The following is a 13,382-nucleotide window of genomic DNA, read 5'->3' as shown; positions in this document are numbered from 1 at the left end:
CCTGTCTCCTCAGCACTTCTCACTGCTGATGTGGGAGAGGACCAAATAAGGGTAACGCTGTTTGGTGGACCTCTATGCTGTGTCACAGCGATTTATAAATAAAAGAGTCCAGCTCAGGTCAGGGAAATAAACTGTGTCTGCATCCGGCTGTGTTTCTGAGCTCATCAAGAGAGGAGGGATGAAGAAAGAGAGTGAGAGAGCGAGAGCGAGAGAGAGAGAGAGAGAGGTGTCAGGAGGAAGCAGGAAAGGGAACTTTGAGTTAACTGATTAAAGCCGCATAAAGTAAACTCATTAAGATTACACACAGTGACACATATCACATGACACCAGTGTGACTATAAGATTACGATTCGATAACGTGTGTTTGGGGGAGTATTTCTCAATCCAGACATCAGACATACAGCGGTCCCGGTGGATGCACCGAGTCCTGAGAGACTCTAAATGTGAACAAGGGTCAACAAGGGCTGAGTGGGAATTTCTGTGGACATCTGAGGTTACCGTTCACAAACATGTAACAGAATGAGCAGAGGAAGGGAAATGGAGTGATCCAAGCTTTTCTGGTATTCTATACGTTTAAACATATTTTTACACATCTTGATTTTGGATACATTTAAGAAAAAACTGTCTGACTCAGACTTCCAAAAAAGTGAAAACAAGTTGTCAATAAAGTGGCTTTTGATCACGGTGTTGAAGTGGAGGGCATTCCTGATTAGCCAGCGTAATGAAGGGTCCCCTGAGGAATGAGCACATGCTGTACACACACACACACACACACACACACACACACACACACACACACACACACACACACACACACACACACACACACACACACACACACACACACACACACACACACACACACACACACACACACACACACACACACACACACACACACACACACACACACACACACACACAGAACAGACTCTCATAATATATGAGGCACTTTTTCTAAGAATGTCAACTCACATGCGGTTACTGAGCATGCAAGCCTCTGTGTTTGTCTGTGTGTTTACAAGGGTTTATTTCTCCCCGAGCCATCTCGCTACAAGCAGCTTAGATCTGTCGTCTTACATAAGCAATTCGGTTTGCTTCGACCACGTTCACCCCCGCGCAAACACATTGATAAAGCGCCGCACAAAAACAGACGCGGCTCTGAGAATCTGCCTTCAGAGAAGAGCTATATTCAATGTATGGTAAGTGACACCCCTCTGCCTGTCTTTATCTGTGAAGGCTCTGCAGCAGGTGATTAGGTCCAGGTTTCGGGAGGGAGGGGGATGGGGGAATCCAGTGCTGTTAATGAAACAACATTAACTACAAAAGGGCCAAAACAACAAGGTCTCATGTATGGAATTCAAATGAACAGGAATGTGTAAAGTTCCTAACGCACAGATTCATGTCTGGCTCGGCCGTCTCATGATCAGGTTATGTAAAAATCACATTTTCAGGATATGTGACGGGCTTGTCGTCCATGATAGTAGTAGCAAGTGATATCATAGTTATTTTCAGATTATTTACACGTAAGGCTGGCAAAGCAAGTGGGCTAAATTCCAGGGAGAGAACATGTAGAAGGTGCATTTCTTAAGCAAAGCTTTTTGCTGAAAGTGAAACAAACAAACCACCTCGTATTTTAAGAATGAGTTCTTAGTGATCAAATGAATTCGATTTCAAAAGTCAAAAAGGAGAAAAATACCCACGTGCATACTAACACTCAATGTGAGTTTCATGTATTCTCTGTCTAACTTTAATTAAAGCTATGACAGTCACATAAAGACCTCTGGGATATCTTTGAGAGGATTATCGCTTTAACAACCGTAATAAAAGCAAAAGATCAACAACTTTCGAGAGCTGAACGTCAGCTGGCTCACAGCCGAGAGACCCCGAACAAGAGAGGGGCCTGTCCAACATCCTGGCCAGGCACCAGGCAGGAGATCCATGCATTAGAGCCGTCACTCAAACTCTGGTATGTGACATTCTGTAGCCCCTGCACCAGTTGCTTGATGTATTTTGATGTCTAAAATGCTTTGAGTCAGGGTTACCCGGCACGGGTGATACAGGACGGAAAAAACAGCATCAATCACCGGGGCTGTCAAAGGGAACGTCACAGCGTATTGACTTTTTGGGGTTCATCTTATTGAGCGTGCAGCTGCAGTGTCATGTTACATGTTGCAACATTGAGGAGTTGATTGGCATTGCCTGAAGAAATTAAAAGGCCACAGAGGAGTTGATGTGGGAGAACATTAGATACCTTTTTTGTGTTGTTGCGAAGTCTCACGTGCACGTGGAGTAAATTAACTTGTACGAGATTCAGTAGGACAAATTCCAACCTGGATGAAGTCTTCCAAAGCCTCTATCCAGCGAGGGATAATGATCATAGACATCACTCAGTTGCGCTTCCCCCCACTTCCCCCTCGCATTATCACCTTTAACACACAGGACCTGTTCATCATCACACCATCTTCCTTAATGACCGGTGCCCACGTGTGATAAGTCATTCACCTTGACTCATTTCCATCCCCTGTCAGAGATGTTACTGGAGCTGGCTGGGAAAGACCACAATGCCAGGGGAGCAGCCAGCAGGCCCCGAGCAGCTGACAATGCCCAAGCCAAACAAAGTTACGCAATCTGAGGACAGTGAGCCAAACTGGACCCTGTCGGAAATGTTACTGGGTCGAACAAATGGGAGGAAAGGTGTGGGGAAGATTCTAGAAGACATATATTGTTGTTGATTTGTTTCACACAGGATAAAAATGTGGTTTCACGTCCAATGAGATTAAAAAAATCAATAAAATTCTGGTTAAAATCAAGCTGTTTAACTTAATTGCTCAGGCTGTGCCATCCAAACGACATCCTGGCATGGAGCAGGAAGTGGGTGGACCTCTGCTGCCCTAGTGCACTCTGACACACCTGTGTCTTTTACACTTTTACACACTGACACACACAAGACCGCTCATCGCTGCCAAAGTTAGACAGCTGATCAACAGAACGCTCATGTAGGGATTAAATCTAAGGATAATAAACTTGGTGATGTTTAACAGAACGCCATTAAAGTGTTTTTAATTCATTTTATGGTTCACTGTAACTTCAACTCCACGTGACACTGAAAGTTTCCTTCAATACCATTTTTTAAAAAAGATGTAATCATTAATGGGTTGTTTTTTCAGATGAGCACAACACCAAATTGTTATATTGACTCACTTAGGTGTAATGTTAGTTCAATTTTTTTACATTTTTGTGTTTTAATACAAACTCCCTTGATTTAGAAACATTTCTTTGAACTCCAAAAACCTCAACTTAGTTCAAAGCTTAGGCTGGAAAGCTTGCTTGCACTCCCAGAAACTTAAGTTTTTAACATTTATATTTTGACCTGGTAAAAACTTTATGGACAACAAAGTCTAAAGAAATCCTAAATTTGGAACCAGTAGATTACCTACTAACATGCGCCACAGACAGACGCCCTGTGCTCACTGAAGAGATGCATCCTAAAAAATAACTGCTTCTTAAAAACCCCTTTCAAAATACGCTAACGAGCGAAACAACAACCCAAAACCTCTCGTACTCAGCGTTAGTATCAATTTCAGGCAGCATTTCCAAGTAGTATCAATCAAACAACAAGCAATCAAGTTGTTGTAAATATTCAGGGCAACATCTTCGCCTCCTTGCATTCATCGCCAGGCGCATAAGTTTCTTTAGGAACAGCTTGGCTTGCTTCACTCTCCACACACACAAGGTGCAACCCATAAAAATGCACAAACACAGCAACTGGTGGAGCCGACACCAGGGGAGCGTAAATGGAGCCGTTGCTTTACTGGGTGAGGTGGGAATGTGAGAAGTCCCAGGCTTAGACTAGCTATGCTGCTTCGATAGGGGGGGAGAGCGGAGATGGGAGAGAAAGAGAGGAGGGGAGAGGACAGGAGGTAGTATTGGTAAAAGCCCAGCCCACCCAGGATAGATAGAGAAACAGAGAATAAATCAGCTGCCATGATGAAGTCTGAGTCACTCCAATATGTGAAGGCGGAGAGGGGGGCTAATTTAGGAGTGAGACAGTAAGCTGCCAGTCCAGATGGTCAAGAGGGCAGGTCAGCTATTCATGCCTGCTGGACATTATGTAAGGGGTCTCGCGCTATGAATGCGTGAGCTTAACTGGCTGACACGGGCTAATTTTTTGATTTCTTCGTTAAAGAAGCTTTCTCAGTAAAGAAGAGCTGAAATTGAAACATCTCAACTAGGGGTGGGAATTGAAAACCGGATCCGACTTAAAACCGGTTCCAATTGATCAATTCCATCGGAGTTGTACACCTGAAATGTTGTCGATTCTTCTTAACGATTCATTTCCCAGCACGACGTCACGTCACATCGCTGTACGTTGCATTATGTCACACACTCTGCGACACAGAACTCTTTGGAGCAAATACCTTAAATATGCTGAAGCATTTGTCGACTCTGCCTCGAAGCTTGGGGTTCGCGTCGGGCCAAAGTGGAGAAGGGTTCCATGTGAACATGTTCGCGTCGGGGAGGCGAACCCCCGCCTACCTCTCCCCTTTCGGAGTCGGGGCGCTTTCCCTCATGCTCGAGGGGCCAGGTCCGGACTCACACGGCTAAAAATGAGGCACCGAGAGCGGGTAAAATACCTCCGCAATGACCCACAGAGGAAAAGCGTGTTTCCTCTCCAAATTCAAAGTATTTTCCTCCGGGCTCGAGGGGCCACGTCTGGACTCATGCAGCCGAGAATGAGGTCAACCTATTGTTCAGTATGTTCAAGTTGAATATGTTCATGTTCAGTCTTGTGCAGACATAATATGGGAAAAAATGAAATGACTCCTTTTGGTGTGGAAGACTGTGTAGAACTACTTTTTTCCCCCCGCAAAAAAATATTCAGGAATCGTTAGGAGAATTGATAGGGAATTTGATTGTGTCAATTCCAATTATCTTATCAATTGACATTGTTAAAATCTTATCAATTGCCACCCCTAGTCTCAACTCTCTGGCACTGATTCCCCAGAGCTGCGAGTTTAATGGAGGAAAAACACTGCAAAACGAGATGTAGCACTGTAGATTTATATTAAATAAACTAATTTTATATTCGACCATAATCTCATTTCTATCTGTTTAATCTTACAGCAATCTTTTTTTGCACATAATGTGATATAAAAAACCCTCACTCACCATTTCACAGTACTCAAAGACAAGTAAGAAGGGAATGGCCTCTACACACTGTCCCAGGCACTGCAGGATGTTTGGGTGCTGCAGAACTCTGTGAAAACAAAACAACATTCAGTCTGTCAATGAGTAATGTGTAAACAAGCCTTACAGTATCATCTGAAATATTCTGTAGGATTTAAGAGGAGCATGCAATGTGTCGAAAGAAAGATAGAGGGTGCTGCTGACATAACAGTGATGTCATACGGCAATTTTTTGTCCACAAGTGCTGGATGAATGTCCTTCTAAAAAAATCCTTGTAACAAAAATATTCAGAATAAAATCTTAATACGATCAGAAATGATCCACTATTAAGTATTTCAGTGATAAATCCCCTCTTGTAAAACACAGATGTCATGCTCATAACTTTAGATCAGGAGTGTTGCCCCCCATCCAGGACTTGTACCGGTCCCGGGCCAGGAAACGGGCAGGGAGCATTACCGCTGACCCCTCACACCCTGGACACAAATTCTTCAAACTCCTCCCCTCCGGCAGGCGCTACAGATCACTGTGCGCCAAAACAACCCGCCATAAGAACAGTTTCTTCCCCCAGGCTGTCACTCTGATGAACACTAAACCATAACAGTGTCATACCTGTCAGATCAATACTCTCTGTAAATATACATGTAGATATACAATGCAACAATTCTCAAGCAGAATTCCATATTTCTATTTTTTGTATTATTTAACTTCTATTTTATAATGTAAAACTACCTCTGCAACTCACCACTGCACTTTATCATATTATTTTAGCCTGTACATATTAGTCAAGCTATTTGTTGTTTCTTTGTATTTATAGCTAAGGTTATTGTTATTATATTTTCATTTTATTTTTTATTGTAGTTCTTATTCTTATTCCTATTCTTATGCCTTGTACAAAGAGAGCACAGTTTACCAAAGTCAAATTCCTTGTGTGTTCAAGCATACTTGGCGAATAAAGCTGATTCTGATTCTGATTTACGGTGTCACAGGATTCCTCGTACCTGTATGGATCCCCCTGCTGCAAGAAATCATTCTGCTCCCTCGCACTTGCATTGGCTTTTAACTCCTTCACCACCACTCTGGCTCCACCTGGATCGGTATAGATTTCACTCAGGAGCACCTGTGTGTGCAAAGAGGTACTTTAAACTTAACATACAGAGAGACAGGGCCTTAAAGCAGGGTGCTCTGGCATGCTACAGTGGGGCAAAAAATAATTTAGTCAGCCACTGATTTTGCAAGTTCTCCTACTTAGAAAGATGAGAAAGGTCTGTAATTTTCATCAGAGGTACACTTCAACTATGAGAGACAAAATGAGAAAAAAAAATCCAGGAAATCACATTGTAGGATTTTTAAAGAATTTATTTGTAAATTATGGTGGAAAATAAGTATTTGGTCACCCACAAACAAGCAGGATTTCTGGCTCTCACAGACCTGTAACTTCTTCTTTAAGAAGCTATTCTGTCCTCCACTCGCTACCTGTATTAATGGCACCTGTTTGAACTCGTTATCTGTATAAAAGACACCTGTCCACAGACTCAAACAGTCAGACTCCAAACTCAACCATGGCCAAGACCAAAGAGCTGTCGAAGGACACCAGGAAGAAAATTGTTGACCTGCACCAGGCTGGGAAGAGTGAATCTACAATAGGCAAGCAGGTTGGTGTGAATAAATCAACTGTGGGAGCAATTGTAAGAAAACGGAAAACATACAAGACCATTGATAATCTCCCTCAATCTGGGGCCCCACGCAAGATCTCATCCCGTGGGGTCAAAATGATCCTGAGAACGGTGAGCAAAAATCCCAGAACTACACGGAGGGACCTGATGAATGACCTGCAGAGAGCTGGGACCAAAGTAACAAAGGCTACTATCAGTTACACACTACGCCGAGAGGGACTCAAATCCTGCAGCACCAGGTGTGTCCCCCTGCTTAAGCCAGTACATGTCCAGGCCCGTCTGAAGTTTGCCAGAGAGCATATGGATGATCCAGAAGAGGATTGGGAGAATATCATGTGGTCAGATGAAACCAAAATAGAACTTTTTGGTGAAAACTCAACTCATCGTGTTTGGAGGAAGAAGAATTCTGAGTTGCATCCCAAGAACACCATACCTACTGTGAAGCATGGGGGTGGAAACATCATGCTTTGGGGCTGTTTTTCTGCAAAGGGGACAGGACGACTGATCTGTGTTAAGGGAAGAATGAACGCGGCCATGTATCGTGAGATTTTAAGCCAAAACCTCCTTCCATCAGTGAGAGCATTGAACATGGAATGTGGCTGGGTCTTCCAGCATGACAATGATCCCAAACACACTGCTCGGGCAACAAAGGAGTGGCTCCGTAAAAAGCATTTCAAGGTCCTGGAGTGGCCTAGCCAGTCTCCAGACCTCAACCCCATAGAAAATTTGTGGAGGGAGTTGAAAGTCCGTGTTGCCCAGCGACAGCCCCAAAACATCACTGCTCTAGAGGAGATCTGCATGGAGGAATGGGCCAAAATACCAGCTACAGTGTGTGCAAACCTGGTGAAGACTTCCAGGAAACGTTTGACCTCTGTCATTGCCAACAAAGGTTATGTTACAAAGTATTGAGTTGAACTTTTGTTATTGACCAAATACTTATTTTCCACGATAATTTACAAATAAATTCTTTAAAAATCCTACAATGTGATTTCCTGGAATTTTTTTCTCATTTTGTCTCTCATAGTTGAAGTGTACCTCTGATGAAAATTACAGACCTCTCTCATCTTTCTAAGTGGGAGAACTTGCAAAATCAGTGGCTGACTAAATACTTTTTTGCCCCACTGTATATGCTGAATGAGGAATACAGTAAATGTTAACACAAATAATTAACACATAAAACAATCATTACTCCGAAGACTTCCTAATTTGATTTCGCTGAGATAATTGAAGACTTAGACTTGTCTTACCTGGCCAAACCAGCCGTTGCCAATCTCTTGGATGTAACTCAGACTGTGGCGTGCTACCTGGAAGCCTGCAGATCCTTCTGTGAAACCAAACAACACATGTTACTTCTGATCTTATAAATTGGACAAGAACAATGTTCTGCTTATCTTATTATTTATTGTTTTGTTTTTTAAAACATTTTTATCATTTTTTTGTTATTATTTTCTATCTTGTTTCGTGTCATGACCACTTATTTAGGGCCATTTGTTTGTAATGGCCCTAAAGGGTTAAAGTGATCTTAACCCTCCTGTTATGTTTGTTTCTCTAGAACAGCAATAATGTTCCTGGGTCAATTTGACCCGGGGCATATACAATTATCCAACAGTGTCAGAACACCAAAAAATCTCAATATACAAATTTTTTAATCAAATTTTGAACTCCATTACTAACCATTTAAATCAAAATTTAGTCCATTGGTGTTCTTTAATTCTCACAGATCATGGTTCAAACAGGATAACTCATTTGTTTTTCATTTAAATTAATGTTAAAACTTTTTTTTCATGTTCATTGGAAAGCCCTAAATATAAATACAATAGTTTTACATGACATAGATTTTTGTTTATTTTATTTTACATTTTGAATTTTTTGTTTGTGTGTGAAGTGATGTTAATAAATTTACGCGACACCTCTTCTGTCACATGCTATCCAGATTTGTTCGCTGCATTTAGCTGGTTTGGAAGACATCTAATGCCTAAAATAGACTTTTAAAGGGTCAATTTGACCCGCAACATAACAGGAGGGTTAAAAAAAGGATATCTATTAAAATAACAAGTGAACAAAGAGCATTTTTAGTTGAACAGTGCTTCATAGATATCTTTAAAAAACAGACAATTATTTTGTGTATTGCAAGTTTGTGAAGACCCTCATGGATGTGCTTTTTTTTTTTGAGACAAATTACAGTATGTACTGAAAAGGCACATGGCAATGTGAGCTAACTACAACTCATCTATCTCTCATATATTTTAAGGATTTAAAAGGTTCTTGTGCTCTTTAAATGTTAAATTTCAAAAACATAAAACAAAGACAAAAGAGAGCAACAGAAAAAAACAATTTACTCTCTGTTTATGTGGCATATATCTGATATATGAGGTTGCATGTTTGAACCAGACTTTTTACAACATTCTTGACACACAATATAATTGTGTTTATATCTGCTTGTGCCTGACCTGTGATACGGGCAGGCGGTTGGAGGTGTGGAGGTCCAGGCAGCGCCACAGGAGACACAGCGAGGGTGTATACCTCAGCTGGGGACTGCATAGACGGCGTGTCCTCTGCTGGTGGAGTGAAGTCAATTTCATCCTCAAAGTGGTCCTCAAACTCCTACATCAACAAAAAGAGAAAGTGCTGAAAAAACAGGCCTGCCATTATACCTCATAGGAACCCTACACGCTGCATAACAACAGACACTGTCCTCTACAGTCCATCCTCACTCTGTATTCATTAGATGTGGCCCACGTGGAGCGTGTCAGCTACCTGCCGACCAGGACTCTCACCTTGAAATTGATTTCACGTTCTTTGCAGCAGGTCACACAGTTCACTAGCACCACCACCAAGGCCACGAGGGCTGTCAGTGAGACTACGAGGGACAGGTAGAGGGACGCAGACAATGTGTCCCCTGTGCTTCCAGCTGTAATGAAAAAAAAACAAACATAAATATTTACATTTATAGTTTTTAATCTAGGGATGCACCACAAATTTGGCCACAGAAACTTGTCTGGATAAGGGCCAACATGTCTGCATCTGTTATTCCTTTAATTGCAGCACTAAAGCATCTTCTAAGCAAAGAGGTTGAGACAGACCACGGGTAAAAACAATGAAAAGTACACTCTTGGAGTCTGTCAGCACACGTTTCACTGAGGTCTATTCGGACCCTCTGAACTTCATCGCAACTGTACTTGATCCGCGTTATAAAGATCGTTACTCGGATGTGGGAATAAAGCAGCGTGCAAGAAATGATTCAGGCCGCGATGGATGCGGAGAGCCCGCTTGGAGACGGAGAAGCGCACAGCGCAGGAAGGAGGGGGAGAAAAGAGCGCAGAAAAAAGGACTGTTCTCTCTGAACCAGATGAGGGGCATGCACCCTCATTGTCTGATATGTTCAATGAGATCCTTGATTTTAGTGAGGTTAGTACACAGTCAGAGCCATAAATGCAATGGTAGGGGAGACCGGGGAAAGTTGTTTTTGACATTTCTGTCTATAACGTTGAGCTCTTTTAACCCAGTGTGTTCAAACTGCTATACAAACTAGCTACAACTAAACTGAGCATGTGCAGAGTGAATCAGGTGATTCCTATCCCGTTCCTGATTGGAGCAAGTGCAAGTGTTACAACTGACCCGTGTTACAACCATAAGCATATAAAGAGTAGACGCCGCTGGGGCGCAAGAAATACGGCCGCCATCTTGGCCCGGTCATCCTACCCAGGATCCTACTTGTAAACGTAAACTGAAGCAGCAGAGACTTCAAGATGCCAGAGCACTGCTTAGCAAAATACCCCCCCCCCCGCTCACATGCACGAGCGCCGCTGATTCTCGACCATATGATGGTGACTGATTCAAAACCGGTCCTCAACAAAACATTATCTTAGTGAAAGTTAAAAACACAAACAAACATGGCTGCTGTTAGCACTCACAACTGTCATGCTAGCATTATCCAGTTGTCATGGTGACACGATATCAGGAGAAAAGTTATAATACATATAATAATACTGTAACAGCTCTACTGTTTGTTAAACGTGTTCAGTGTAGATGTTCTTAATTCCTACAGTGTTGACGGTCAGTGAAGGCATCAGGAGAGGTGTAGAGTGTGCGAGTGTGCGAGAGGAGAGGAGAAGTTTTTCATTCATTCAAACATTGATTGTTGCTTTGTTGGTTGGCGTGATCACGGCCGACAGTGACCGGTTATTAAAGCTCAACGTGTTCACGAATCGGCTCGTCATCCCTACAGCGTCCGGACGGACGCTACAATAAATATATATTTTCTGTAGGACTTACTGAACGTCATTAATTATTCTGCTTGTTGGTGAGAGCTTTTTAGACTCTGATCCGGACTACAGTCCTGAGCAAAGCACCTCATCAGGTCAGAGGGGACAGGCCCGAGGACGAGCGAGAGGGGCAGTAAATAGAGTCAGGGGAAGTAGAGGCAGGAGACGGGGACTCGGAGGAGTGAACGCTGGGGAAATGTACGCGCAGGAGGCGGGCAGAACGGCAGTACGGGATTTGATTGGTTTAAAATTTGGGGAGCCAAAAAACGGTGATTGGTTAGTGTTTTCCCAGGTTTATTCCGGCTGTAGATAGCAGTTTTTTTTCACTCTTTTTTAAGAACACATCATGTATTGATTGCCATCAGGACATAAAGATCATTTTAACCAGTATGACAAAAAGTGTATCTAAATGTGATTACCAACCCCAGCTTTAAGCCCACTATGAATTTTAAAAAATGCCAAACCATGTGTCCTTTATCATACCTACATGTATGACGTTTGCAGAAAAAAAAACCTGCATGAAAATCAGGTTAGTATTCAGTTATGATTGATTAAATGTGCTGACACTTAATTGCGCCTGCCAAACAGATTACACTGAGTGGAGCGGGTGACCGGACCAAGATGGCGGCCCCACGGCTCGTCAGCAGCAATAAGTAGTAGCGGTCGATGCGCCGTCTGCTCTTTATTATGTCTATGGTTACAACTGTCCCCGGTCTCCCTAATAATAATTGGCATAATAATTTATTTTGGTGTTTCAGTTTTCGGCCTTGGATTCCTCATTTTCGGTTTTCGGATTCGGACTAGAATTTTCATTTCGGTGCATCCCTACTTTCATCAAAATGAATCTGATAAATGTTTCAAAAAGGAAAGGACTGTGTTGTTACAAATATAAGCAGAAGTGGAAATACAGCACATTACACAGGGGTGTACTGGCTCTGCTTCTAAATCCACCCACAACAAAAGGTAGAACTTCACATACCAAAATAAACTGCACCGTGCTAAAAGAATAAAGCAGCACTGCAGTGAGAGAAACGCCAGCTTGAACAGGAAGTAAGACACAGATAAATTCTAATCACATAAAGAGTTGACTCAAAACCAGGACCTTTTAAGGTTTTCATTTTGCAAACATTACGTGACAGTACGTGTGACTCCTCGTACTACACAACCTCCAGTTCTAATCAGCCATTCAGAGAGACAGCTGTGGGGGGTTCCTCTGACTGCTGAGCAGCTGATGGTGCAGCAGCGGTGACAGCAGGTGTGAGTCCGTGCTGGTGTGGATGCTGCTTGGGCCAGCAGTTTTAGCGTGAGGGCTGACAGCAGCCTTACAACCCGCCCACTGCACTGCTCAGCTGCTGCTTTCTCACAGCACAGATGCTGACCCACAAGCGCACAGCAGCTTTACGTTTTAGTGCGAGTGATTTCGAATTTAGTGCAAACAACAGCTTTGTTCTGGAGGCTGCTTCACACACACAACACACTCAACAGAAAACACGACTAGTAGGCAGCCAAAATGTAGAAGTAAGCACTGATCAGAAGAAGTTTGGTTGTGTTACTAACAACCAAAACAAGAAATAAAGGCGGACAATAAAGGCGTGGGATATTGCCTCGTCTACAAAAACATGTTCTCAAAAGAAGCAACGTGAATGGACTGAGTGTTTAAAAGGTGACTGTTGTGCAAACTGTAATTCTGACAGAGGCTCAACCTTTGTTCGGAGTTATTATGAGCCTCCCAACAACCCCACCTTGTTGTCTCACGTCTGAAATGTCACCGCTCATTTCTTAGCGCTCATGTGAAAGGTATGAGAGCTGTTGTGCACTAGTTTCTGCTGTGTCTGTGAGTGAGCAGTCCAAAGACATTAGAGTCAAACTGTATGAGCATGTCTGTCAATATTTCTATTATAGTAAATGCACCTGACAGAGCTTTATGCATGTGTGCACCTGTGTTATATCACTGTTATCTCACACTATGATGAGTGTAAACACAGCACTCTACATCATTACGATTTTGCACTGAAAGAACAGAGAGAATATTTGCGAGAGTCCTTCCTCCCCATCCTCCCCCCTGTTTATTCTGTCTCCCACTGGTCTTTGCTTGTCAGGTACATCCTGTCAGCTGGAGAGAGATGCAACACCTACAGAGTCTCCTTCTGCTGAGCTACAAAAGTCCCCACAGATGAAAGCGACTACTGAACGCACCCAGACTACAAACTGACTTCTGGTTGTCTCGTGTTTTCACACCAGCACACGAGAGGAA

General features: G+C 42.8%; 1 protein-coding gene across 1 annotated transcript in view; it reads right to left on the bottom strand.

Moving 5' to 3' along the window:
* Window positions 1–13,382, bottom strand: part of lmtk2 (lemur tyrosine kinase 2) — a 38,048-nt gene that overhangs the window by 14,232 nt on the left and 10,434 nt on the right. The window contains exons 2-6 of the mRNA XM_034711895.1: window positions 9,641–9,774; window positions 9,314–9,467; window positions 8,111–8,187; window positions 6,189–6,307; window positions 5,173–5,260 (exon numbers count right to left, since the gene is read on the bottom strand). Coding sequence (XP_034567786.1) covers window positions 5,173–5,260; window positions 6,189–6,307; window positions 8,111–8,187; window positions 9,314–9,467; window positions 9,641–9,774 — 572 coding nt within the window. The remainder of the gene's footprint in view (window positions 1–5,172; window positions 5,261–6,188; window positions 6,308–8,110; window positions 8,188–9,313; window positions 9,468–9,640; window positions 9,775–13,382) is intronic.

Source organism: Notolabrus celidotus, chromosome 20 (assembly GCF_009762535.1).
Source record: "Notolabrus celidotus isolate fNotCel1 chromosome 20, fNotCel1.pri, whole genome shotgun sequence".
In the NCBI taxonomy this organism is placed as follows: domain Eukaryota; kingdom Metazoa; phylum Chordata; class Actinopteri; order Labriformes; family Labridae; genus Notolabrus; species Notolabrus celidotus.
This window is presented reverse-complemented; position numbering and strand designations above follow the sequence as displayed.